General features: G+C 45.5%; 1 protein-coding gene across 1 annotated transcript; it reads right to left on the reverse strand.

The window, feature by feature from the left end:
• LOC122369132 (E3 ubiquitin-protein ligase SIAH1A-like) lies at positions 1-21004 on the reverse strand. The gene is made up of 3 exons (XM_043343588.1): positions 20932-21004; positions 7798-8220; positions 1-915 (listed from the first exon to the last, which is right to left on the reverse strand). Exons 2-3 carry the CDS (start codon positions 8068-8070, stop codon positions 754-756), a joined length of 435 nt encoding a protein of 144 aa, XP_043199523.1. The 5' UTR covers positions 8071-8220; positions 20932-21004; the 3' UTR covers positions 1-753.
• Positions 21005-27346: the final 6342 nt, after the last annotated feature.

Below are 27346 nucleotides of genomic sequence, written 5' to 3' on the forward strand. Positions count from 1 at the left end.
TTTATTTCGATGTGTTTCAATTACTGCTAGACAAAACTGAAATAGGTGCATTCGATTAAGCGAATGCATGGAGAAACAAAGAATTCTTAGTTTCGAAGTTGTGAATGGCGAAACGATTATTCAGCACACACCCCAGTCCATGGTGTCTGGCATACTTCCACTTTGACCCGGAAAATGGTGACTGTCCATGGGGGCCCTTTTTCATGGGTGCCCATATCAGCTCTCCATTTAACAACAATATCAAACAACTGCTCTTTCATTGCCTCTTAGTCTGAAAATCTATGTGTATGATAGCTTTCTCAGCAAACGCTTATCGCACATAACAGGTACTGATTCATTTGCGCACTACTGAACCCAACCCATAGACGCGCCAGCCCCTAAACAGACATGCAAGTGACATTGAAAGAACACGTTGTATAGGTGCATGACAGCTTCACAGAGGCTGCCATGCCCTGTGTTCACATACAGCATGGGAACACATCATGCACAATGAAAACACTTACACTGAGAAAATGCAGAGGCGATAACAGTGATACGCCGTTCATGCCGTAAGAACAACATCAGCCTCCAACACAGATCAACACGGGGCCGCTCGACAGCGTCACGCGGCAGTAGCACCGGCCCAGTCGGGAACCACGCGCGACCTCTGACGTTTAGTGCGCGACTGACGACCTTGACCCTGACCTCTGACCTTGGGGGGACGATCAGGTGGTCGTCACTGTGACCTCTGACCTGAGCACGCGAGCCGGCCGCTCAGGCTGGTCGGAAGCGGCACTGCCGCACGTGTTTGGTCATGTCCCGAAGGCAGAGGATGACGTCACACCCGTTCCGCGTGTACTCGCAGTGCACCGGGTGGAAGTCGCACATGCTCTCGTGGTGTGTCTTCTCTCGGAGGGGCACCAGCTCGGAACAGCCCTGAGGATAGACAGAGCGCGAGGAGTTATTGGCGAAGATGTCACCCCGAACACACAGCGGAGACACTGCTCGAAAAAAGCTAATTCACCTGATAATTATAGCAAACAGCAGTACAGTGTGCTCGGGCGGAAGGCGCATCATGTCGAGCTGCCTGTAGGGTAGACTGCGCCGCACGACACCCGTGTGGTGCGGCGCAGCATCACACTGCGCGGCGCGACTCGATACGAAAGCCAGACGAGCCGGGGACGGCAGCTCAATACCGTTGGTTGCTCGGATGCAGTCAGTGAATACGTTCACTGCCTTCCCATTTCCACTTAAGCAGCGAGGGCACTTCGCGATCGCGCCAGTCGCCTGCGTGCGGCCTGTATTGGACGCGTGAATCGACCCGGGATCTACTGTTGGCACAGTGAAGGCAGCGGAGTGCAATACAAACACGTCTGAGGCTGCAGAGAAAAGCAAGCATTTGTACATTAAAATTACTTCTTAAATTTACTTAAAAATTATAGCAGAGGTGATATAGCATACAGGCAGTTTTAGCCAGGGAGCTGATTGGCGTTGATTGTCTTGTGCAATTTCCGCAGAACTTCCTTGGACAATATTTCTGTTACCAGCTGGCAGTGAGCCAGCGAAGGTCAAAGGCCTGAGAGTGAGGCGACATTTTTGGAGACTGCTCGAGAATCACCGCTGAGACAGAAGCCACCACAGAGCTGCCAGTCAACGAACATCCAGCGCCGATTGCTTCCCTCATTTAAACAGTTGCAAAGTTATTTTATTCATTTGAAATATCACCTGACAAAACCACCTGCACAGAAACATTATCGTGGTCAGGAATCATTAATAGCTTTGCTTGCCAACGAATGCTGAGACAGAAGTTTTGACCAAATTTGGTCTTCCTAGGTACCCTCTCCTTACAATAGCAAAGTCACGTTTAGTAGATCGCATTCAAAATGTACCATTGTCTTCCTTCCTTGTAGCTCCGTGATTCTCCTCGGGAGGCTTCCATGCATGGATAGTATAATTAATTTTGATAGCTGGGGTGTCACCATCCCCATTAACACCCTGATACATGGGTATTGGGTAGCACATGAATTAGTTTCCATGGTTGTCAACTCAGAATGCAAATGATACGATTATCCTGGACACAACAATATCAATTAATATTAACAAATTTGCGCTATAATGATAATTCTGAACTAAGATGCCATCAGCTTATAGCAGTTGCTTTTCACTCGGTGACCGTTGATTTATATTTGTACGGATAAACAAGCTCCATTTAGTCGGTATATGGAGGACGGAGGTATATAGGTAATTGGCATGGCATATCATTGGCCATTTAAACGATGCATTGCGCCATTTTAGCATGGGCAAGCTTGAATAGAGACGCTGACCTTTCATTAAAATTGATGGTATTCTGGAACGTTTAGGCTATTGCCTAAATAACGTGACATTCATGGTTGCTTTATCATCAAGACTTTTCAGATCCATTTGCATATATCATCCTTCCAACGACCATCTTTTTGTGCGTCAGGAACATTTAGGAATCCGAAGCTCGGCCAATTTTGCAGCAACATTTTTATGACCAGCTGTAATGGACTGGCATAATTTGTTCCGATAGCCCGAGCAAGCGCGCTGAGCTAAGAATTGAAAATATTCAAGGCAAACAAAATTCATAAAACACACAAAGATTCACGAATGCAGTAGTTAGGTATGTAACAATCCATATGATCTATAGTATTGTTTTTCATTGTGTCAAAGTATAGTGCTCCTAGTTTAAATAACAGCAGAGCGAGCTTTTGTGATGCTCAGCTTCGACAACACACATTGCACACAGCACGGCTGTCCCTGAAGGCTTCGATATCGAGCAGTCTCGGGCTGCGGAATGCTGCGCCGCAACACACGGGTGTCGTGCGGTGCAGTCTCCCTCACAGGCAGTTCGACATGATGTGCCTTCCGCCTGAACAGTGAATGCAGTACCGTGGCTCGTCTGATTTAGGAATACGTCCTGGATTTCTATAAAATGAGTTTGAGGCATGCAAAATGGCTGACAATCAATACTCATCATGGAAGTTCTGTAACTTGTGTGATTTGGTGCCCACCGGCGCCAAAATGTCACGAACTCAACACCATTTTACACGTATGGAAAGCCCTGCCAGTCTCCTAATAGTTCATTGTCTCCACTCTCCACGAGCCCTGCCTTTGACACTGCTTTGACAAGGTTTACCAAATGCACAATGTACTGTCTGTGGGCACGCCATCTAGATATCTGCATCGCGATATGCATGGCGTGATATGTTGTATGCATATGCACGAAGGAGAATGTTGACACGCGACCATCCAGCAGTGTCAACATCCATTATGAAGGGGTGACGGAGGAGCAGGAGCCCGCCTGTGAATGGACGCAAATAGCCTGTTGGACTTTGCAGGAAAGTGATGAAAAATAACACACGTTCCAGTTTCCACCAGACTTGTGCCGGGACCAAAAATCAAGATCCAGGATCCTCAAGGTCCCACGGCAAATTCAATTTTTAGAATCCAAGGTTTCCAAGGTCCAACGGCAAATTCAATTTCTAGAATCCAAGGTTTCCAAGGTCCCACGGCAAATTCAATTTCTAGAATCAAGGTTTCCAAGGTCCCACGGCAAATTCAATTTCTAGAATCCAAGGTTTCCAAGGTCCCACGGCAAATTCAATTTCTAGAATCCAAGGTTTCCAAGGTCCCATAGCAAGTATACTTTGCAGGGTCCACAGTCCCCAAGGTCCCACAACAAGAATGCATTGCAGGATCCACAGTCCCCAAGGTCCCACGACAAGAATGCATTGCAGGGTCCACAGTCCCTAGGGTCCCACACTTCAGAGTTTAGGGTCCACAGTCCTCAAGGTCCCACGGCAAGAATACATCTCAGGATCCAAAGTATTCAGGGTCCCACAACAAGAACTTAAACAAACTAACATTCTGATGAGCAGACTTACTTATAAATATTCTGCCAACGGATGCCCAGCAACATTGAAAGGGGCAGAACCTATGCAAACCTGTGGACTGTGGTGGTTTTATCGTTAACCAACATAGGTAGGGGGAGCTTCAACACAAGTTAAAAATGAATCATACTATCAATCTCTCCTTCTTTAACCTGACAAATTCATAAAAATATAGGTAGGTAATAGGTACCTTGCAATTTGTATTGTCATGTCCCTTTCAATTCAATCTTACCTTATCAGTAGGAATGTAGGATAGCACCTTACAGTTATTGAAGACAGACATTCAAGTATTCTTTCAGGCAATATAAAAAAAACCAGAAATAAAACCTACAGGCTTCATAGAAATGGAAAAGTTGAATTGGATAGGTATATGCTTTCGATTTTCTGCACATTCAGTTACATAGGTAGTACCTAGGATAAAAAGTAAAATATGTTCTAAGTCTTGTTTGCGCGAGCGCTCACAGAAAAACTGATCGACTAAGCCAATAGAATTAGAGTATCAGCGAGCGCAAACCTTACTTACTGTTCATTCACATTAGATTGAAGGCTCTGAACAAAATTCCATCTGACAATTTTTTCGTCAGCCGAGGGCTGTTCACGGGCCCTGTGTGCGGTCGGACCGCACACAGCCTCCAAGCTCCGCCCACTGCGTCCCTACGTCAGCCTTCCGTCACCGCACACAGCGATCGCTGTGGCCGGTCGGGACTGGCCACAGCGGACCGTCCACCGCACGCAGCCGTGACGTCAGAGCCGCCTACCCATCCCCTACCCCCACGCCTGCTGGACGCACCGCACACAGCGCACGCAGCAGTATGCGGTGCCCGTGAACACCCCTCCGGTTATATTCGTCGGCAGATTTTCGTCTGACTTTTTCGTCTTGCATTTTTTCGTCTGTTCGAATTAATTTGGTGCATTTTTCGTCTGAGTATTTTTCTGTCCGGCATTTTTTCGTCTGGACGAGGCGGAAAATGTCCTTATGAAAATAATGCGCGGACTTAAAAATTGAAATGCACAGACGAACAAATGCATGGACGAAAGTCTGCGGACGAAAATCTGCAGACGAAAAATTGTCCGACGAAAACCTGCTAAACGAAAAAGTTGAACTGTCATGGAATCATTGCTTATATTGCTCATTGCTCAATGGTGATTTGATGAATTGGAAAACAAATAAGTTTGACACTTACTTGGTCAGTGGGTAGCTTCCAAGTAGCTTCAAGCCCGGCCACAGGCCCGGCATATCACAACCCAGAAAATGTGAGGTGAGATTAGAAAAGAACTTTCCAAACCACCGCTGTCCACTGTTTGACAGTTTCATAATCCATAACATTGATAATGTAAAAAGCTACCAGGTCTCTTGTTCCAGTTCTGCCTCACAGCCATGGCAACGATTTTGCTCTATATATGTCTACACAGTCTGGTTCGCTTTCTCTTCGTGTAGCTATCTAGCCCCTTGCAGCTGGTCGCTCAACCATAGATATTTATTGAAGTGCTTAGCCTTAGGTACAGACAAAACCTAGTGCAGGGTCCTTAGTGGCCCATGTGCAACATAAACCTCATGGTCCAGCTTCCAGGATTCTTGAGGTCCCTCAACAAAATGATGGTGTAGGTCGACTCCAGACCGTTCTCCTAAGATCCCATGACAAATAATAAAACTGGTACTGAAGGTCTGCATTCTGCAGGGTCTTGCAGCATACCAAAATTTTGAGGTCCTAACCCCTGGGTTTCCATGGTTTTACGGCATATGAAATGTTGAGGTCCTGGGTTTCTAAGGTCTCATGTCACATGAAATGTTGATGTCCTGGGATTCCAAGGTCTCACGGCATATGCAAATGTTGAGGTCCTGGGATTCCAAGGTCTCGCGACATATGCAAATGTTGAGGTCCTGGGATTCCAAGGTCTCGCGGCATATGGATGTTTTAAGGTCCTGGGATTCCAAGGTCTCGCGGCATATGGATGTTTTAAGGTCCTGGGTTTCCAAGGTCTCGCGACAAAAATGACAATGCAAGGTCCAGGATCCATCAAGGTCCCAGACCTTGGACTCTGCGAACCCTGGATCTCGGATCTTTTTGGGACCTTGGCACAAGTCTGGTTTCCACGCTCTTCTATATCCAGGTACCCCACCCATAGGCGGCGGAACGGGGAGGGCACCGGGGAACCGTGCCCTCCTTTGATTTTGGCATTTTAACATTAGCCCTATGGGCGTTGCATGAAAAAAATGGGACCAAAAGTCAATTGAAGGTGTTCCACCGCAAGACCACACCTCGCATCCGCTCCCAGCCCCAATCCCAATGCTCCGGTATTCCCAATTCCCATCACTCAAAGCCCAATTCCCTGTCACAAGTTTCCAATCCTAAGCCCCAAAACCCTGTCATCTCCATGGTTTATGGTCCCAGTCCCCATTCCCCACTCCCAAGCTCCCACCCACAGTTTCCTGTACCCACTCTCCAGTCGTCAGTCCCCAGTCCCCTATCGTCAGTGACAGGCACCGACCACCTCCTATCTCCACCGACGGACTGCCCGCCTCTCTGTCCCGCCGGCTCTGCCACCGTTGTTGTTGGCCATGTCTGCCAAAGACGAGTCGTTTCACCGGTGATCGTCGCTTTCAAAATAAACTTCCCCCTCCCGTGAACGGCACTCGAGCGCAAAAGTGGCCGTTCGCAGCGAACAGAGCGGCCGCCGACAGCGCCCAGAGCACTGTCGACCTGCGGGAAACAGTCGCCCCGACCTGCAGAAAACAGTCGCCGGTGCTGCAGAGAACACAGACGAGCGCTGGGTCGGACGTGCCGAGGAGGGGGAGGAGTGATGACAGCAGCTCACATGAGCTGCGGGGAGGCTTCAGACGCAGGGGGTCGGTTCACCACGGAACGAGAGGTCATCATGGTCCAGGGGGTCACCGGGAAACTAGTTGGCGCTCGTCAAGAATGTAAATTTGGGTCAGATGTTGTCATTCTGCAGACTAACAGGAGAGCCAGCGAGGCTGGCCAGATAGTTGGCAGGTATAAGGCCTGTAGAGTTACAAGATGCATGACGGAGCTAAGCTCGTTCAAGGTTGTGCCAAAGCGTCGTGTTCAGACACATGACATGGATGGGATGGAAATATCTCAGTTAGCTCATCCACGTGCTCAATTATTAATTTACACGTGTCTAACAAGTGTACCCGTTTGTCAAAGTGTAGGTATATTGGCTAACGTTCAGTTTTGATATTTACATGCATCAACGGAAGAAAACATCACCTCTCATAGCCCCGTCATCAAGAAGCGTCGCCTGATGACTCGACCTAACAACACACAGCAAGACAAGAAAATTGACAAGATGTCACCGGTTACCGTATTAGAGCTGAGCCAAACCCGGAGAACCTGTCCAAGTTATGGCAGTACCTACTCAAACTTACAATGGTGGTGATTCTAAGGGCGCTCAATAGGCAAATGAAAATTCTGTGCTCTTCAGATAGCCTTCGGTGTAACGACAAAGCGTTTAGCACATCATGCTCATTGAACTAATGTCTACACTGTGGCTTTTGGCATCTATTGGCACGTATCATAAGCCAACCATCCCGACCTTGGGAGCTCACGCCTCTACCCAATCACTATTAAGCAACATTTATGGTCCATGCGCTATAGAGCATTTCATCTTACGTAACGCCCTAATATATCCCCTCGTCCAATAAGTCTGTGTCCTGCGGGGCATGTTGTGAGACAGTTATCTATTGATGATCACACGTCTCGCACATCAAAGTGACTCTTAAGGCGACGAAATTACTGCATGACCTTTCAAAGACGTTATTACTTTGACCTTTGCAGAGCCGATGGGCTATCCCCGTGGCAACCCATGCCATCAGCCCCGAAAGTCACCGAGACACTTGCTATCGGCATTTTCTCCAATATTCAGTTGTTTAGTGCAGCCTTACCTTTTCCGCGTATCCGCAAGGGAATTTGACGAGCAGGCATATCTTCTCCATCATCAGGTTCGTCTGGTTTCCCACCAGCTGCTTGCAGAGTGGACAGACGCCCTTTACTTTGGGTCGACACTTTTCACAGAGTACGTGACCTTTCTTGCACTGCGGAATCGGCGGCCGCATATACTCGTGACACAACGGACACTCGAACAGTTTAATCAGTTTCTGATAGTCTACTGGAAAGTCGGGATACGGCGCACTGCGGGCCACGCCATTTTGCGACATCCCTGGCAGTCTCACAGGGCAGTCCTTCAAGTCACGTAACACGTGACGTCACGTCCGGACGCGTCAGCTGATTCCAGGTCACGGGCGTCAAGGTCACCGAAAGCCGAGCGTTGAGCTGCCTGCTGGCTAGAGCTCCCTCATCGTGGGCGTCTGCAAAAGATAAACAAGGCGAGGTCATGCAATACACTGTAAACTCATTTCAACAAACGTTTGTTACTTTTACAAGGAAAATTATTTAGCGCAAATCCCCGCACCCTTTGCCATGTCATCGAACGACCCTATTGTTTGTCATGGTTGTTTTTCTTACAACCCACTCACATGTAGTTCGTTAGACTAGCTACCAAAGTTTGCTTTGTCATTGTTGTGTGAACGACTGTTTTCCTAGTTATAATCATGCGGCTACTAGGTAAAGACCTGCGCATGTTTGCATTTAACAGGGCTGAGCAGTGTACTTGTTAAGTCAAGTCAATGCAAATCTTAGTTAGCATAGTAATGTCTACGTGCAGCAAACCTGTACTTGTAAGCAATCTACTAGTCTCAGGTTTGTAACGTTTTACAAAGACCTCCCTTGTATTCGTCAGTTTTCTCCACAAATCGCAGGTCGCCGCTCTGCAGTCTCATTATTACAGCAAAACAGCATTACTGAAAGTAGGTCATGTATTTAAAACGGTACATACACATTACACACACAATGGTGATGACACTCATGACCCAAGGGGCAAGGGCAATAACGCATGCGAAAAGGCAATGAGCGTCATCACTTATCGAGTACACTGTAGAACCACACGTTTACATGCATTAGGTTTGAGTTGATAGTCAACTTGGGTTCCCTGCCTCGCAATAACTGGTTTGGGGACTCGCAACATCGAGGAATGCCTTGATTCGGAAATATGTTATTTCTAAGTCTGCGGAACACGAATTTTAAGGGGCAAACCCATTCAAATCTAAGGGGCATTCAAATTCATTAGCCCCTTGCTTGGAATTCAGGTGCTTTTTCATTTTTAGAATTATTGAGTTTCTGCAGTTTTCTGTCTTCAGTGTAGCGACCCTTGCTTGCAAGCTGGAGCTTTCACTCCTGATGAAAGCCTGAAAGAAAGCATCGCTATATTATAGCATATGCAGAACAATATGGCCTGGAGCAGAACACATTGTGCTTGCTTCCATACACCACGCGCTTATTTAGCAAATTTCTCTGATTCAATCTGCCTTACTATCAGTTGAAAGACATACATTTCATTAAAAAATGACAAAAACGACCGAACACTGTTATCACCTACCATTTTTACGGAAGTGCGCAGGAGGCCACATCACTGCACGGCGGTTGGCGCGCAACTGAAACTTTCAAAATGAAACGGCCGGAAACGTTTTTTGGCGCCACCTATATAACAAGTAACAGCTTTGTATATGTTACTACTAACACGTCTAACTAGCGTAACTAAGTCCGTGTTGCAAAGGTGTAGCTGATACCTTTGACAAGGACATAGATTACATAAGTATGTATCAGTATTGTTGCAATGGTGTAGCTGGTTCTTTCGACAAGGATATAAATTACAAATCATAAGCAAATCTATGTTCCATATTACGAATAAGACCCTGGTAGTTTTCACAATAGCCTCCATAATCCTTGTCAATTTTATGAATGGTCGACTAGGTGTTGGGGCTGATACTAATATTTGCCCTGTTGATTCAACCAACTATGACAAGATATTCGTCGTTCGACATAACCTTTATTAGTATTTTTGACAAACGCTCGTCGTTGGACGACAACCCCTTGTCAAAATGAGTTTACAGTGTATGCATGAAGCTCGTTTCACAAGCGAGTGATAATGGGTCCCCCGGACCTCACGAAAGACAGAGGCACATATGTCAGCGGGTGTTTAAAATGCTAATCCTAAACTGACGAATTTCACGGCCCTCTTTGTCAAGAAAGCTGGAGGCAGTGATTTCGCCTTGTTGAATGTCTGACCCACTACCCAGCAACTTTGTTATAAATTACTTCCAGGACACTCAGAGAGGCAGTCATACCGATTATATACGAGTTATATCAACGTTAATTATTACAGGTTTCCACAGAACCTCGTCTTATGAAGTGGCAATGTTTATTTATTAACGCTCAAAATAGCCCAACTAGGCAGACCATATGTCGCCAATGTGTCAGTGTCAGGAACAAAGATATAATTCCATTTCATTTTAACGGTGAGTATTCCCGACTGAGTCAACTTGCGCGGCACGGCACCCAATGAGCTTTCGCACATCATACTTTCCAATGCAATGCTCATATCATCTGTGACATCCCAACCTATCCCGGATATACCTGACAGTTGTTAGTTTCGGTGTTGGAATAACAGTATGTCGTCCTAGTGCGATGTGTGAACTCAGTTGAAAGCGAACATTTCACAGGCATTACGAATCAATAAAACTTTTCTCTCGAAATCCGAAGCTAAAACTTCATCCTTATACCGATTAATTTCAACGGACCTCTGTCGTCCCGCCTGTGTCACTCAGTCTCGTCCGACGTGACCTATTTACCGTGAGACACCTCGTGCTGACATCCCAGTGATGCGGCACCGATAGAAGCGTTGATAATGCTATCGGTATACTGTCCAACACAAGACAATACTATGGGACTGTCGGATAACGTAGTTCCGTCGAACACGAAAACACTGGAGAAAGACACGGAAATGTCGTGCCTGTCAGGTGGCGGATACTGTTGGCCACCGCCGGCCAGACACGCCATTTACATTATTTGACAGGTGAACAATATACGGAGTGCGATAACGACACAGAACACGGAGAAGCACAACAAGCCATTCACCTGGGCGCCATTGAAACTCTCCTACCCCATTTGCGCGTCCTTCGGCCGGAGCGCAGAAGGACTATTACCTACATGGCATATACGATCCACTAAAGGACGACGTGGATCCCATCAGAGTAGAGCGGACAAAAAAATTACGGAAATTGGCTAGTTGATCATCTATCGATTAGCGTCTGCTATTATCACGCGGGGAATACTCAAGAAATGCTATAATGGAAAGGATGTGAACGATCAGCTCGTGCATTCATAGGTGTGATGAACGTAATAAGAACGCTATTCAGTCGCTTAGCAGAAGCCTGATCAGTGATCAATGATATTGATCCCTTCATGTATGAAAGCTTCTATGCGATATTATTTTGGTATCTGTATATCATTTTTGGGAGCCATGAGATTAAATGATATTCAAAGTTCATTCCGAACAACCCACGCCACCGTGGAGCTGCCAGTCGGCCGGTCATCGTTTGTATGGTAAACTGTGCCATCTCCAAGTGACAGTGACCAGCCGAAATAGCGGCACCAGTCGATATAATGGCACCGTAGGGGACAATCCCAGTCGTACAGATGACGGTAATAGACCCTGATAGCAGCAGTCGGACCAATTGTTTCAGCACTGAGTTTGAGGTTGCGATGGCAGCTCCCCAAAGTGCTTCAGGCAGGATGACAGGGCAATCGTGGCTGATAGCTCCAGTCAGGGTGACACAACTTTATAGTTTTCCAGCCACGGTAACACAGGCTGACAGTTTCCCAGCCGGTGCCCCTTGCCAGTTTTCCAGCCGGTTTTAGGTGTGGGTGACAGTTTCTCAGCTTCAATCGTCTCGTCCAGTGTGGCAGCTCCGGATGTTGACAATATCCTAGCCAGAGACAGTTTCGGTGGTGTGGGTAGCAGTCTCCCATCCAGTCCCAGTGACGGTCAGACTGCCGGGTGACTGTCCCACAGACAGGCAGGATTGGCTCAGAAGCCCCGCAGCGGGTGTCTACCATTGGCTTCAGCATTACCGCATCGGTATACTGGGTCACGGACAACACTGGGTGGAGAGCACTGGATGTATGTGGAAGTACCGTCACAGGAAGCATAGTTACTAGGTCACGGACAACACTGGGTGGGAAGCGCTGGTTTTATGCATGTGAAAGTTCAGGAAAATAATCACTGGGTTGGAGCTACAACCGTCACATTGAGAGTACATACATGGGGATACAGCCAGATAAGTACACAGTGAAATGCTGCATGAAAAATACCATAATAGGAAATATGGCCGTGGAGTGTTGGGTGTCATGACTTTTTGCAGTTTTTGTCGTTCATTCATGCCTTTCAGGCGGCATTCCCATGTTTGCTACGCGGGTTGTTTATAAATATATCGTCCTCTCGATGGCGGCACCTCTGGCGCTGTATCAGAGGAAGAGACCAGATACCTAACGTGGCGCCGGGCCGCTGTCACCATTCCCGTGACGTGACGGCCATCACCGTGACGGCGCTGGCGGGACACGGCGTGACGCGACGTGACAGGTCGCTGGCCTGTCTCCAGTCCACGGACTGATCAACCTCCGCGTCACCCCCCGCCCGGTGCGGGGCTCAGAGGGCGCAGTCCCAGATCAGAGCCGCCGTCGCAGCAATTTGTGACATGGCTCCCTAGTGAGCCATCTGATATAGTTCAGACAGGAGTCGGCTTTGATCGCTACAGAAACGCGGCGGCCGACAGCAATTAGTTGGACGTTTTCCGAGACTGACGCAACAGGACAGAGTTTACTGACAGGAGAAACAGCTGGGTGGGCCGGAAACTAATTAAAAATACTAACAATTAGCGTCTCGTCTGTAGAGTAAAACTGCAAACTGATGGGATAGCGACAGCGATAATTTCGACGTCCGCACCTGGTTTCAATAATATGGCAACACCTGATTAAAGGGACCCTCCCACCTTCAAAAAAGTTTATGAATTGGCATGAAAGTGATGTCGCTCGGTTCAGAAAGAGCGAAAACGAATATCTGCCAAATTTCACCGAAAAATATTCACCGGTTTTCAAGATATTAGACTTTTACTTTTGTTTACTTTTTTGGGATCTCCGCTGTTTCTAGCGACTTTATTTTAGAAGTGCGGCGTTTGCGGCAGATGTTGCGCGCAAATAGCATATACCACCGCGTGCTACAAAACGTTTTAGTCAAACATTGAAAAATCGTTAGATATCTGCGCTGACGTCACACATTCAGAGGGGTATTCCTAACCATTAGCCCCTCTGAATCAAAATGCTGCAATTTTGAAATTCAATATTTCCGATTTAAGGCATTTCTCGATGTTGTGAGTGCCGAAACCGGTAATTGTGAGCCAGGGACCCCATTTTGGCTATCTCAACTCAAATCTAATGTTAAGGTGGGAGGGTCCCTTTAAAGGTGTGTCACTCTAGTTTTGGTTTGATAAATTGAAAATTGGAATACATATGTCACTGTATGAAATAAGATACTGGAAATGTCTTAAAAACACAATTATATAATGTGCACATACTCTTTTATATTCGAGAAGATGTGAATATTTGACCCCATTGTGAAAGCCAGATGCCTCAAACTGCATTAATTGAAATATCGGCCATTTCCAGGCCGATAGCAATTCGCTCCTGATATTGAGGCTTATCATAAACAAGAAATCATATCATGGCTAGAATCGGCGGCGAGCACGAGATCATCGTAGCCCAGTTTTTGGTTCGGGAAATTCGCTTCGAGATGGGGGACTTTTATTTTGAGGTTTACAGCAGGCAATATGCTGGTGGTGACATTACCTTCGGAACGGTCACCACGGACCGGCACTGTGGTCGAGCAGCGTACCGCCACACCCTTATAGTGAGAGAACGACACACAGCGCATGCACTTGAGAAAGTGGGGATAACATTATCAGCCGAACAACAAACAGCATTAAATGACTTCATACAAATATTTCAAGACATGGGTCTATCTATGTTATGACAACTTAATCCAATAGAGCGTTGAGTGCCCACATCACTATTGCTTTCAATCCAATATCCAGTTTCACAGAAATACGGACGAATCGGGCGAGGGTCGATAAGGCTTGGTTGTGATTTGTTTGGTTATACCTCAACCGCTGAATGATGAGGGATCGATCGTCACCATAGCCATTCCACGAAGCCACGACCTAACACAAAGAGGTCAACCGATTATCGAGACACCAAAGCTCCTTTCAAATGCAAATGTGAGGCAAACTTCCAAAAGCTACGCACCGGCCTAAGATGAAAGACTGTGAGCCGCCACAGGCGACCAATTTGAAAGCCGCCTTTGGACAGCAAATCCACTAAATGTGAGTTAAGGCCGACCCACTGGGGAGAGCGTGTTTCACACTGGGCCGAGCAGCCAAAGGGTCCGCAATACCAACAAATTACCGCCGTTCCCCGTTGACCTCGGGACTTGCCACGCCACAGTTAATGGCTGTCTGTGTCGGCCGAAATAGACGGACCCAGTTTGGCTGCCGCTGTCAGAGACGACATAGTGCCAACGGAATACGGAGAGGAGAGCGCTGTCGTCCCAACTTGGATCGTCCGTTCATGGCGCTGTCTCGGCGGTGACTCGAGACAAAGACGACGACTGACGACAGCAGTGACAAGTGGACCTGAATATGTTGTCTGCGGAGATACGTCGCATTGGCAAGACACGAAAATGGATAGCTTTCAATATCTGCTACCGGACTAGGATAATGAACACGAAGACCAGTTTCGAAACTATGCAGTTAGCTTCGAGTCATGAGTTATCAAATTGAGGGCGCCCCCAAGCTTTCGATTGTTACAAGCGTTACATATTTTCAAACAAGGCCAAGTCTCAAGTCACAACTCAGATGTCATTCTTGTGTACGTAAGCCGTATATCGTTTCCAAGTTTCAATCTAGCTCGACATAATGCATTTCGAAAACAAGCTAGCTACAGTTGAATTTCACACCTTGACCTAACTGTGATTCAGTTTTAATAAACCACGATTGAGCCAATTTTCCACTCAAGTGAAGCCCTGCTACTACTTGTGCAAGCATTACTGCAATTTCCTTGCTTTTCTTTTACAGCGTTGCGCTCTACATCATAAACCACATACGAATTGAAACGCTATTTGTTCACACTCAATGAGTGCTGGTAACCTCCAATAAAACTTTTAATCAACACAACTTGGCATATTGCAATAGTTTTGGGGCGTGGGCGATGCCACGACGGAATCGTTTCCGTGAGCAAGTGGCAATTTTCACGGGCCGTTAACCAGCTGGTTCATGACCCCTGGTTAAAGGGACCCTCCCACCTTCAAAAAAGTTAATGAATTGGCATAAAAGTGATGTAGCGTGAATCACAAAGAGCGAAAATGAACATCTACCAAATTTTACCGGAAAATATTCAACCGTTTTCGAGATATAAGACTTTTATTTTTGTTTACTTTTTGGGAACTCCGCTGTTTCTATGACGTCACATAAAGGTTTTCTTTACGTCGGCATTTGGAAGCAATAATTTGGTATCAAATTGCGACAAATATTGCGCGAATGATGCGTTTATCTTATCAAGGTCAATATATGATGGCCAACAAAGGATTCGAGGACAATTCTTCTTATGGCATTTTTTCGTATCGCAATTCTTCGTCTGCAACTCTTCGTCAGGGCATTTATTCGTATCGCATTACTTTGTCTCGCATCAGGGTATATGAAAATCGGCTCGCATTTCTTCTTCAACGCAAATATATGCAAGAGTAAGCATTGATGGACAAATAAATGCACCGACGAAGATTAGTAGACGAAGAAATGCGGACGAAGAAATGTCATGCGAGGATTCGTTCGGGTACCATGACATTTATGTGATTTCAAAGTCAAGGTTCACAGCTGATCTGCTAAATCAAGCCAAGAATCCAAACTATCAAAAAACTATAAATATTTGTTTGTCTGTCACAGAGGTCTCAAGCAATATAAGGTTGACATATGTTGAATCAAAAATCTACTGCCACAACTCACATCTCCTGCCTTAGTTTATCATTGTTGTTTTAACTTGCTTTCAAGAGAAACAGAAGCCAGTATCTGATATCACTTCAGATGATTGTTTCAAGATCTGAGTTCAAATGGAATTAAAAGCAAGATCAAGATGAAACAGGGATTATTGCTGTTAAAGTAGTTTGGCCATGGTACAACAGGCACATAAATCATTAGCCAAATCAAATACTGGTTGGTTTGTCAAGATGTTTGTTGTCTGTCGTCTGTCGAGCTGCTATGAACACTGAACGCTCTCACTCTTACTTTAAAGAGAGTAGTTTAAGTTGAATGGTAGTGAGCTGTAATTAGACAAAGCAGCTATTCAGTGCTCACATCAAGCCAGGCTAGGAAATGGCATCAACTGTGGTGGGAGGAAGCAGGTTCGGCAGGCCTATGTTGTAAACTTCTGTTGTGTCTTGTGTTTGATCAACTGATGTTTTCTGCTCTGTTTTGTGCAGTGATAGTAGCAGGTAACTGCATGCTTGTCAAATTATGTGAATAAACGAATTCATAACATTGCATTTTTCTCTCCATGCAAGGAACAAGTAAGATGTTGTAGAAAATGTAATAGAGGGCTGCATTGCTGATTTCATGCACTTTATCAGAGCTTTATTTAGAATTGCTTTCCTGAAAGCTACACACAGGCCACAGCACTGAAATTCACAATGTCATAGCTTTTGGCAGAAAAAAAGAAAAGACTTGCCTAGGTAAAATTGGCTGAAAGTATGGCAGAGCAGGTCTTGAAGCGTATGCCCATCCGTGTGCTTGCCGAAGCCGAACTGACTGCAACACATTAACTCTGACCCACCATGGTGGCTGGCATATCCTGAACTTTCACCACTCTAAACAAGACAACTTTCAGCCCTCAGCATTGTATTAAAACACTGTACATGGCAGTTGACACTCAAAATTTGTTTCAGTGCCATCCACGGACAACATCAGTCGCCATTCACCAGGCCAGTAAAAACAGAAAAGATAATAGCTTCAAACCCATGTAGTCAGAGTTACTAGGTCTGCACCTCAAAACAAAATCCAGGTGACATTCACCACGCCAGTAAAAAAAAACAGGTAGGTACTTGGGTAACGTAACAGCTTCAAATCTGGTAACATGTTGGTCGGACTTAACACTACCATATGTACATGGAATAATATGATACCAAACAATAGTGCAACCATTCTGGACAACAAAAGTGTATGATAAAATTAATTTAGAATACTTTGGCAGCATGATTTACGAGCACAGGCAGGTGTTACCTACCAGCCTTCTCAATGCTCGTAAAACCAACATTGTAGTTTTGATTTTACCTTACATGATAACACACTTGGCTGCAATGGCACATTTAATTTAACACTGTGAAAAGACCAGTTATAACCACTTCACAAGCACAATTGCACCTCATGCCGACATCCTTTTCCAAGGACAGTCAGCAGCGTCTTTCGTCAAAACTGGAAGATCAATCCCCTTTCAACTGTTAACATCAAAAATATTTCTTCATGGTGTGATCTGCTATGGAAACCTTGCGGGAAAAGAATTAATGTCAATTGTCAGCTCTTCAAATTTCTTTGGACTTAAACTTGCAGTACCATATCCAGTTTGCTTTGATATTTTGTTTTTCATTCCATGTTGAAGTTGAACACCAAGCTCCAGATATAGCAGGCAGCTTGATCATCTTCGGCCTTGGTATAATATCAGTCCAAGTTCCAGTGGTGGGTATCTTCTAATATTCAAATTACAATGAAAAGCAATAGGCTTTCTCAGCGCCGACGACGGATTTCACGTTGATATAAAAGTGAGCTCAAGGTCAGCAAAACTCGGGTTCAAGGAATGGCGGGCGTTGAAATGACTGCTGACGTCATCAACAAACCGCTAATGGTTAAGAGATAGGGACTAAGCTGGTCCCACCCTGCAAGTAAAGGGAAGAAATTTCTTGAACACCATAAAGCTGCGGGGGTTGCGACCAGGATAAATGGTGGTTTCTGAGCCTGGCCGCAAACTTGGCTATCTCAACTCAAAACTAATGTTAAGGTGGGATGGTCCCTTTAATGCCGCCCAGAGTCACTGTCGTGAGTGACGTGACCCTAGCGGCCACCTGACGGCCCGCAATGCCGCGGGGGCTTTCTCGGAACCCGGTACTGATAAAGTTAGTGACGGCCCATGAACGATTGACCAAACTTGAGCCAACTGCTTTGGCCCAGCTATTGACCAAACACAAGTCGATAACGTTGTTGCATTCTGCGAGGCATATCTGAGCATCTTCGAAATATCCATAGCCGACTACACCGCACCCTGTATCATCCACTCACGAGCGTATTGGCCGTATTGCGAGTGAATTGCGAGCGTACCTATTGACCAACCTGAAACGCTGAACACACCAGTAATATTTTCCATCAGTTTTTTAGGCGAGGCATGCCTAATAAACAAAACGCACCTAAAGCATGGTTTATGACCAAACCTACTTTAGCGCTCCATCCAGTCTTCTTTTATCGGGTTATCGGGTCACCATCACAGGACATGACAGATGACACGTGACAGCGGCCTCCTCTCGCTATCGGTGGGCGTCCCCTGGCGCACGTGCGTGCTGACACGCGCATCAAACAGCTGACGGCTATGAATGCGGGGCGCCCGCGCGTTTATCGGCTCACAAAATAACCGATAGTGGGTGTGCCCCAGTGGGAGCAAACATACTCGACCAGGCGGCCCAGATTGTCCATCGATAATAGAACTCGATAATCGATACCTAGCGGGTGGGTGTGTACAAGCCGCATGGTCGATGGGTCCGGACAGATGGAAGGGTAACCTCAATGATTGGGCTCCAACAGCCAGTCCTCCTATTTTTAGGTAGGTATTTTCAATTTTCATTTCATGTTAATAGCTGAAATACAAATGAATTTGACTAGACTCAAAGAGCAAACTGCACAAATCTCAGTCATTCATCTCTACCACATCTTGAACATTGAACATCACGAAGAAAATAGCTGGATATATAGAAATAAAAGAATAATTGGAAGTTAGAGAGATTGTTGAGTAGAGTGATTAGTAAGAGAAATAGTTAGAAAATAGTTAGAAGAGCTAGAAATACTGTTAGATACACGCCATGTGGCCATGCACTACCCAGCTCCAGGTTCGATTGTACTTCATTTACCTTGATTTAGTTCATTTGGACACGGAAGCGGACAATTTGTAACCGTCGTTCTTTGTATCACAAGGCCAATCCCTGGCGTGCCGCCGACGCGAGTCTATATAAGCTTGCGTGTTTGTAGTGTAATTCAGGCGTATGCCTACATACATAGCGCCGCCAGCCACACGACAGGGAGGCCATCATTCCACGCAGCTATTCATCCTCATTGGTGCTGTGTTTCATCTATTGCTTAGAATCGCCTCATCAATCTTGAGACAGCGGATACACGTGTGTATGAATGTGCCAGCTTTGTACTATATTAAAACAAAGCACACATACACCTATATCGAGCATGTCTACATTGAAACTTGGCAGACAATTTATCAGAGATGTGCATAGAATAGCCGTACCTATCTGATGACAGCAACACCGGTCTCAAGACCGGTCCGGTCCGCGCACGTGAAACGCATGCCTTGCACCACCTACAACCGATGTCTACTGACTAACCGATCAATTGCGATATATCGCAATTGATCGGTTCTAATACATATAGTCGCATGTCTACATTGAAACTTGGCAGACAATTTATCAGAGATGTGCATAGAATAGCCGTACCTATCTGATGACAGCAACACCGGTCTCAAGACCGGTCCGGTCCGCGCACGTGAAACGCATGCCTTGCACCACCTACAACCGATGTCTACTGACTAACCGATCAATTGCGATATATCGCAATTGATCGGTTCTAATACATATAGTCGCATTAAAACTGCACGATACAATAAGTCCCTGAGTCATGGGAGGGTATTGGAAAATACGTGAAAGACAAGCAACCCAATAAGGTCGTAATGGTTCCAGAAACGGTCCAGTTTGACAGAAAAGTAAGCATGATGCGGTTAGGTAGTTAGTTATCGAGTACTGAATTCGAAGTTTGCACCCATTCTCCCACAATATAAATTTGAGATTATACGAGCTATTGAACTTTATCGAAAAGGCGAAAATTAAGCACCGGCTTCCGGCAAAATCCTTTTTATCAATGCAGTTATAGACACGAGATCGGCATTTAATTCCTATTGACACACTTTCATATCTGCTTGTTCACTGTTTAAGGAATGCAGAAAAAAAATTGTTAAATGGTGCGCCGTGGAGCTCTCCGACTTTTTCGTACGGCTTCCTTAATTGGTTAGGACTTAGGTACTTAGCGATACTTCGCGACAAGGCGAAGACAGTTTCAAGTGACCATCCTACCTTAACATTAGTTTTGAGTTGAGATAGCCAAATTGGAGTCCCTGGCCTGCACTTACCGGTGTGGGCAGTGGGCACTCACAACATCGAAAGCTGCTGCGGAAATATTTAATTTAACTTGCAGTTTTCAGATTCTAAGGGGCTAATGCATTTGAATGCCTCCTTAGAATTTGTGACGCAAGCGGAGATCTAACGGTTTTTAAATCTTATGCTAAAACCATCGTTAAAACGTGGTGGTATACACTGCTTTGCGCGCAACATCTGCCGCATTTTTAGGATGCCAAATTATTGCTTCCAAATGACTTGGTACGAACAGCGGAGGTCCCAAAAGAAAGCAAAAGTAAAAATATAATATCTAAAAAACCAGTAAATATTTTTCGGTAAAATTTGGTAGATATTCATTTTTGATCTTTCTGAGCCAAGAGACATCGCTACTATGCCAATTCATTAACTTTTTTGAAGACGGGAGGGTCCCTTTAAAGGGTGGTCGACATGGTGATCAACAACATAAATATTTTTCAGGTCAGGTCAGCGATCCGGATAAAAGAGATCATAATTGTTTACCCCCATCCCCACCAATTGCGTTTGGTGACAAATCAGTTCACAGGAACACAGAACTGCCACACAACGGAGAAATATTTAATATCATTAATGGTCTACACCACTTCGAAACCCCCAACAGTCATCCACTCACCAGTCTGTCGGAGGGCACCACCGACGCGACCGTCCCACCTCGGGTCCAGCGGGCAACTGGGGAGGGAGCTCTGCTGTCGGCGCATGCGCCTGCGCCTCCCACCGTCGGCAACCGAACGGTCAAAGCACGAGGGGGGCATCGCGCAGCCACACCACAAGTCCCAATCTTGCGATTGAAATGAAATAAAGTTCGAGGCGGGTTTCAGTGCAGCAGGCCTTTCATCTATATAGAGCGTTGTTGATATTGTTAGGTCCCATCGGTTGTTTGCCTATAAATAAACGCTTTGATCTATTGTGTCCTTCCATTTTCATTCTGCGATGTCCCTTTTTTCAATCATTTTTTTTTTTTACACTGCAGTTGCTTTGTCATCTCAGCCAGTGAAATGTTGTCGGTTTGGTGTTGACTTTATTACGTTTGCCTCAAGACGCGAAATATTATCAGCTCTAACACAGCAGAAAGCTGATTTGGGAGATTAACCGGCGCCCCGCTGGGGGTCCTAGATTTCCACGTCCTGGTGGTGTTTGAACACCCCCCTCTAACTCGGCTCCTGGGCCACGTAGCGATACGTGGAAGGCGGCGTTCAAAAGAGCGCAAAAAATAATGACGAAAACACTTCAGTCACTTTTTTTGGTCAGTTCAAAGGAGAGGTCACCAGAGGTCATTGAAGGCAAAGTTTCGTCCAATAATCAAATTTTTATTCAGGTAGGGGAAAGTGGGGTGAGACGGTCAGGGCAGGTAAGACGGGCACCCCTTCTGCAGACCAAACCAATGGCGCTACGAGCGAGAAAAATTGGGACCAGAATTGTCTTTCCCACTACACACCACCATTGAAGTCTGGTGAATTTGTGTTCGGTCGATAATCTTTTATTTTGATTTCTTTAAAACACTCATTTCATTGAAAACATCCACAACCTATTGTGCAAGCTTTTGTGTGCAGCACTATAGAGTTAAAAACTCGCAATCACTTGTGGAACACTCATATGCCACCAGTTTTCATTTACCGCGGATTTGCTTTGCCTGCATCAAATTGTCCACAGAGAAAAATCGTGCTGAACTTCTGACATTGAGTTTAGGGTAAGACGGGCAACTATGAATCCAATGGGTCTGTAATGGTGAAAATATTTTTGTTGCTGTAGGAAAAAAGAAGCATTTCTAATAACCTTCGCCCCAGTGGGGGGGGGGGCATATGTTACCACCCTGTCGCGTTTTTTGCGTGTGAATAAAAAACCGCGGCGCGTAGCGCCGCGCCGCTTGGGGTAGCTTTTGGTACATCAATTTTGAACAATGTGTGAAATTTTTGACCCCAGGTCATGTCAGGTCAGGTCACCAGGTCAAGTTAACTGACCATGCCTAAAAAAGTTTGCAATCCTGTCCAGCCTGCAGTGTTTGTCAAAAAGGTTTTAAACTTGGTGGATTGCATGCTGTTATGGGCGCCTACAATTTGTATATCTCTGATTTTTTATATCCGTGACCTAAGGTCAGGTCAGTGGCGTGACCTTTCCATTACAAGTCAATGGAGAAAAATGAAAATGCCTCTAGATCCGTGTGTACGCATAGGAACAGTCCAAATATTCAGAATCACACTGATTTGGACCACCCGTGATAACCTAGGTGTCATTTTTGCTGATAGCCTCTAGAAAGGTCCTCCGAGGTCATTTGAGGCTACAAACAGATTTTTGCCAATAACTCGCGATTGGAAAGAGATAGAACGCTGGGGATGGTGTTCCCAAATAAGTTCCAAAATTATAACTCACTTCCAAAGTTATCTATTCATTTTCGAAAATCCATACACGTTTCACAAAATTCCTTCAGTCTAGCCTCTTCTTTTGTCACAGCTCCCCCAAGCCCGTATTCGGAAAAATAATAGCTCGAGAGATAGGCACGAATAATACCGGTCCGAGATACCTCTGATTTGTTTCCCTCTTAACCCTCGCCCGCACATGGGGGGGGGGGTTGCCACCCCCCCAGGCAGTCTTTCTGCTCTGCACTCAACATTTTTAGAGCTAGAAGGCTGATGTTTCGTATAGCTGCTTGTCTATCCTTTCTTGATGTCCACTGAAAATTTCAAGTTTCTGTGATTTTTGGTTTCGGAGATATGACCTTGTTTTTCAGGTCATGTCATGACCCAAATGGCCAATTCTTGCGTTTGCCATGGGCCTTGTGAGCTTTTGACACCCTGATTTCGGCCTTTTTTGCCAGTCTTACCTCCCACCTATCATGAAACATGTTGTTCGACGATGTACAAGGGTCAAGGTCAGGGTCAAGGTCAACCTAGGTCATCTAAGATAATTGCGTTTTAGGCAAGCTGAATTTACTTTTTGTGAAGGTTTTTGACTGTATTTTTGGTAAAAGCTTCTCAGATCATGATTTCATGTGATATGGACCCAAAAACAATCGGTGCACACATCAGTATACACACAGACACACACAGACATACAAAAAACATATAATTGACCTTGACCTAACTTGACCTGAAATGACCTCAGCAGCAAAATTCTGGTCGGATAGTGTGACAAAGAGGTTCTAGCTGGCTTGGCACCAGAAAACAGCATCGTCATCGGTATTTGATAAGCAGCGCACTTGATATCCAACGGTGACTCAAAACAGCAACATTTTTTAGTTTGACCTGACCTGGAAGGTCAATGACTGACCTGAGAAGGTAAAACTGGGTATCATTGGATTCGTCTCTTCCCAAAGAATCTTTTTGGTCCTTACTGCTAAGCTCTATCTCCAACAGGAACGAAATGGCGCGGGGGGGGGGGGGGTGGTGGCAACCTCCCCCCATGTGCGTTCTAGGATGGGAAAATGGCATGTGCGGGCGAGGGTTAACAGCTTAAGAACGTTTCAACCCTTGGCCACCACATACACATTACACAACAGATGGTCTCATTGTGTTTGCATTGCCAAGACGCATCGACTGATATGCAACATGACCTTTTCCGGTCAGGTCATGACCTTGACCTGAGGTCAAATTTTCAAGTTGACCTTTCAAGGTCAAATTATAGTTCATTCAACGCGTCTCGGCAAGAGGAACACGATTCTGGCAATAGAAATGTCGTGGCTTTTTGTAGTAGAAAGTTATTGTCGAAAAACACTTTTCGTAAAAACAGGTATTTTTGGAGTTTTTGCCCTCTGGAGGCTAAACCGTTGACCTGAGGTCAATTTTGATAATGACCTTATCAAAAGAAGAGTTCAAAAGCTATCGATTGCTGTTCCATGCGTTTTTCTAGCTACAATAGTTCCTGAGATAACGGCATGTTTTCTAAAAAATATAATGACAATTCGCAAATTTTGACCTTTGATGACCTCTGGTGACCCCAATATTGCTCTAAGATGAAAAGCGACTGAAATACTTTCAAACGTACGCATTGAGAGCTATCGACTGCTTTTTACCGCGTCTTTCTAGCCCTCTTAGTTTTTGAGTTAGAGGTGGGTGGTAACATATGCCCCCCCCCCCCCCCACACCAGGGCGAAGTTTGCTGAGACCGCCACTGGGGCGCGGGATAAGAATATGTTCGATTCCGATACTCACAGACATGTTAGCAATATTCCTTCGGCACAGTTTATTCTCGAATAATGAATGTGAAAAACGATTCTACATGGCGTCTGAACTAGGGCCTATATACGATCATACGCCTTCTGCACGAATCTCGTATACTGCCATTTCCGAAGCACTTGAGACCAACGAGCGACTGTATTAATGCGGCTAATCTCGGGCATTTGTTGCGAGCTGTGCTGGTCGGTGAAAGAAGCTGGCTGTCTTACCCTACCCATGTGACCGTCTTACCCCAAGGGGTGGGGTAAGACGGGTTTTTGCAAGGTTTTGCAAAAATAGCTGCAGTTTATTTGTTGAATCAGATCTAAGTCTCATCTTCTGGCAAATGGAAGCAAAATGTCTAAAAACGGTTTTCACACAGTTTCCCGTTTCTATGATGTTTCTAACCGGCCGAAAAATGGTTCCAAAGTTAACCCGGCACCGCCTAGGCTATTTTCGTACCCACGACAGCCGGGGGGGGGGGGGGTCGGATCCGACCCCCCCTGTTATCTCGAGAACCAATGGTCGCATCGAGCCCCGCGAGGCGGCGTTCGAAAGGTCTCTACGAGACCTTCCCAAAGCACTCTTAAGATTTTAAGATTGAGGTCAACTTTCGGGTCAAGGTCAGGTCAAAGGTCAAATTCTGGGGTTTTGCATGATTAGGCTTACGGACAGCGGAATCGATAGCTGCTGCTCGAAACTCACCAAAAATGACCTCACAGACCTAGTGAAGGTACCATGTGCGTATGTATAGGGGTCATACTAAGTACGGGTCAAGGTCAGGTCAGGTCACGAAAGGTCACGGTTTTCACTTTCTGCTACATGGGCGTGCGACACATGTTTTATGGCTTATTTTTTCACGCCGATTCCGATGGTAATGGTTATATGTGACCCCAGCCGGTGATAAATGTGCATTGAAAGCATAAAAAGTCGTTTATACCATACATAACTAAACAAGGGCTAAGAAAAAAGGCCAATTTTTCAACTTTTTATTTTTGACATAAAAATGCACTTTTCTAGACGAGCTTTGTCCAAGGAATCTAGTGGTGCCATTTGTTTTCACATGCGATGTTCAGAAGTGCCCCTAATTCACGAAAATGCTTATGACGTCACCATGCCCTATGTATGTTGGAGCTATTTTTTTACATTTTGGGGGTCAAAAATCAAGATAGAAAGTTGAAATTTGGGACATCTAATGCTCTAATAGAGATCTATAACATATATTCCGGTTTTTCGGAAATTCTCAAAATTTTGGATTTTATTAGCTGTTTTCCAAAAAAATATAGTTTTTTGAATTTTTAGGGGTGAAAAACGCATTTTATGGAAAATCCGAGATACCTAGCCATTTTAAAGAACTCGTTGAGCTGCGTCTATTCATGTCCTTAATTTGCAATTTGCTGTAAACCCTGATTTTTTGCGATTTTTTAAACATTTACCACTTTTTGACTGAAAACGCCATGTAGTTACATCACTAAAATCGATATATCTCAAATTTTTTTTAGAAAATTTTCTTAAAAATTACACAGGAGACGTCAAATTGATGGGGGAGAAGGTATGCCAAGTTTCAAGTTGATAGCGTAAGCGGTTCATGAGTTATTCAAGAAAAACGGAGGGGGGGTCGGATCCGACCCCCCCCCCAAGGCGGTCGCGGGTTAAGATGTCCGTCTTACCCCACTTTCCCCTACACGTCATTTTGGCCTAGTCGACAGGGCAGTGTTGACAGCTCCGGGTGTTACCGTGCCGTGCTTGGCTTACTTCATTTTGATGTTCACGATTCCACGGTTACTGATGTTGAACACGCTATAAAGGGAGCTGGAAACTGATATTTCGAAGTAAGGCTTCAACTTCTTCACGCATTGTTCAGTTTTTTTTTCTTAACGTTTCCCTACTTTTTATTTTGTAATAACAAAAATCAATACAATCTTAATTGTCATCACCAAAGTCAAATCCTAAGAAACTGGTGAGAAGCGTGGTTTTGAGAAGGCTCATTTTGCAACTACGTGCACCATATGGTAAAGTAAATACCACACTTAGGCCCTCTTATACGGCCTTGCTTAGGCCGGAATGATTTCTTGAGGACCTCGGCCGTTGTTTGATTTTCCAACAATATCAATAACGACCTCTGTCCTCAAGAAATTATTTACCGGCCCCGTGTGGCCTATTTTATAGTGCCGCTAGCTTCCGCGGCTAAAATCGTTTCCGCTTCCGGCTCCGCTATCCACACTAACGTTCTATATGTAATGGTGGTTCTGTATTGATGACCCGTGACCCGTACCGAGCCGAGGCCAGAGGTCAGAGAGCCACGTCACCACAGAGGCTTTTCCAGTGCACCCCTCCCCCATAGTTAGACTGGTGGTGTCCCTGTGCAGCTGTTTCCAGCCCTCACCCAGAAAAGTGGAAAACACTCAAGATAAAAAATATACGAACACTTACAAACCTTGGTGAGTGGTGACCCAATGTTAAAGGTCATTGGTCAAATGCCAGATGGGTCTTTCATTGTCCAGAGTTAGCAAGTATGGGCCAGACCGACAGTCAGCACCTCTGGCGACCGAATCATAGGCTTCAAAACTCACCGCTAGATGTAGCGACCAGTCCCACAAGCCACTGCTGCGCTTGTTCCCCCTCTTCTGCTCACAACAAAACAGAATTTATCGCAACACCTCACCGGGGCATCCGTAGCAGTAGGTGCCCATAACTGCAGCAGGCACCATGTGCCCGAAAAACACACACACACACGCCCGCCTCTAGGTTATGAGTTTCTGAGCATAATTTTAGTTCTACCGGCCACTACAGTAGATGTCCATACCGTGGCACCTCAGTCAGCTGGTCCTCTATTGATGCAGTACCGGTGCGTGGTATGGGCGGCTGGTGGCGCAGCGC

Source organism: Amphibalanus amphitrite, unplaced genomic scaffold, assembly GCF_019059575.1.
Source record: "Amphibalanus amphitrite isolate SeventyFive unplaced genomic scaffold, NRLGWU_Aamphi_draft 001009F_arrow, whole genome shotgun sequence".
Lineage (NCBI taxonomy): Eukaryota > Metazoa > Arthropoda > Thecostraca > Balanomorpha > Balanidae > Amphibalanus > Amphibalanus amphitrite.

What these genes read in the sequence shown, in the direction of transcription:
- LOC122369132 (XM_043343588.1), bottom strand. Translation starts at nt 8,070, where the DNA reads ATGTCGCAAAATGGCGTGGCCCGCAGTGCGCCGTATCCCGACTTTCCA. An exon ending in CTTGCGGATACGCGGAAAAG is followed by an intron (nt 916 to 7,797) that starts GTAAGGCTGCAC and finishes GTCTATCCTCAG; the next exon opens with GGCTGTTCCGAGCTGGTGCC.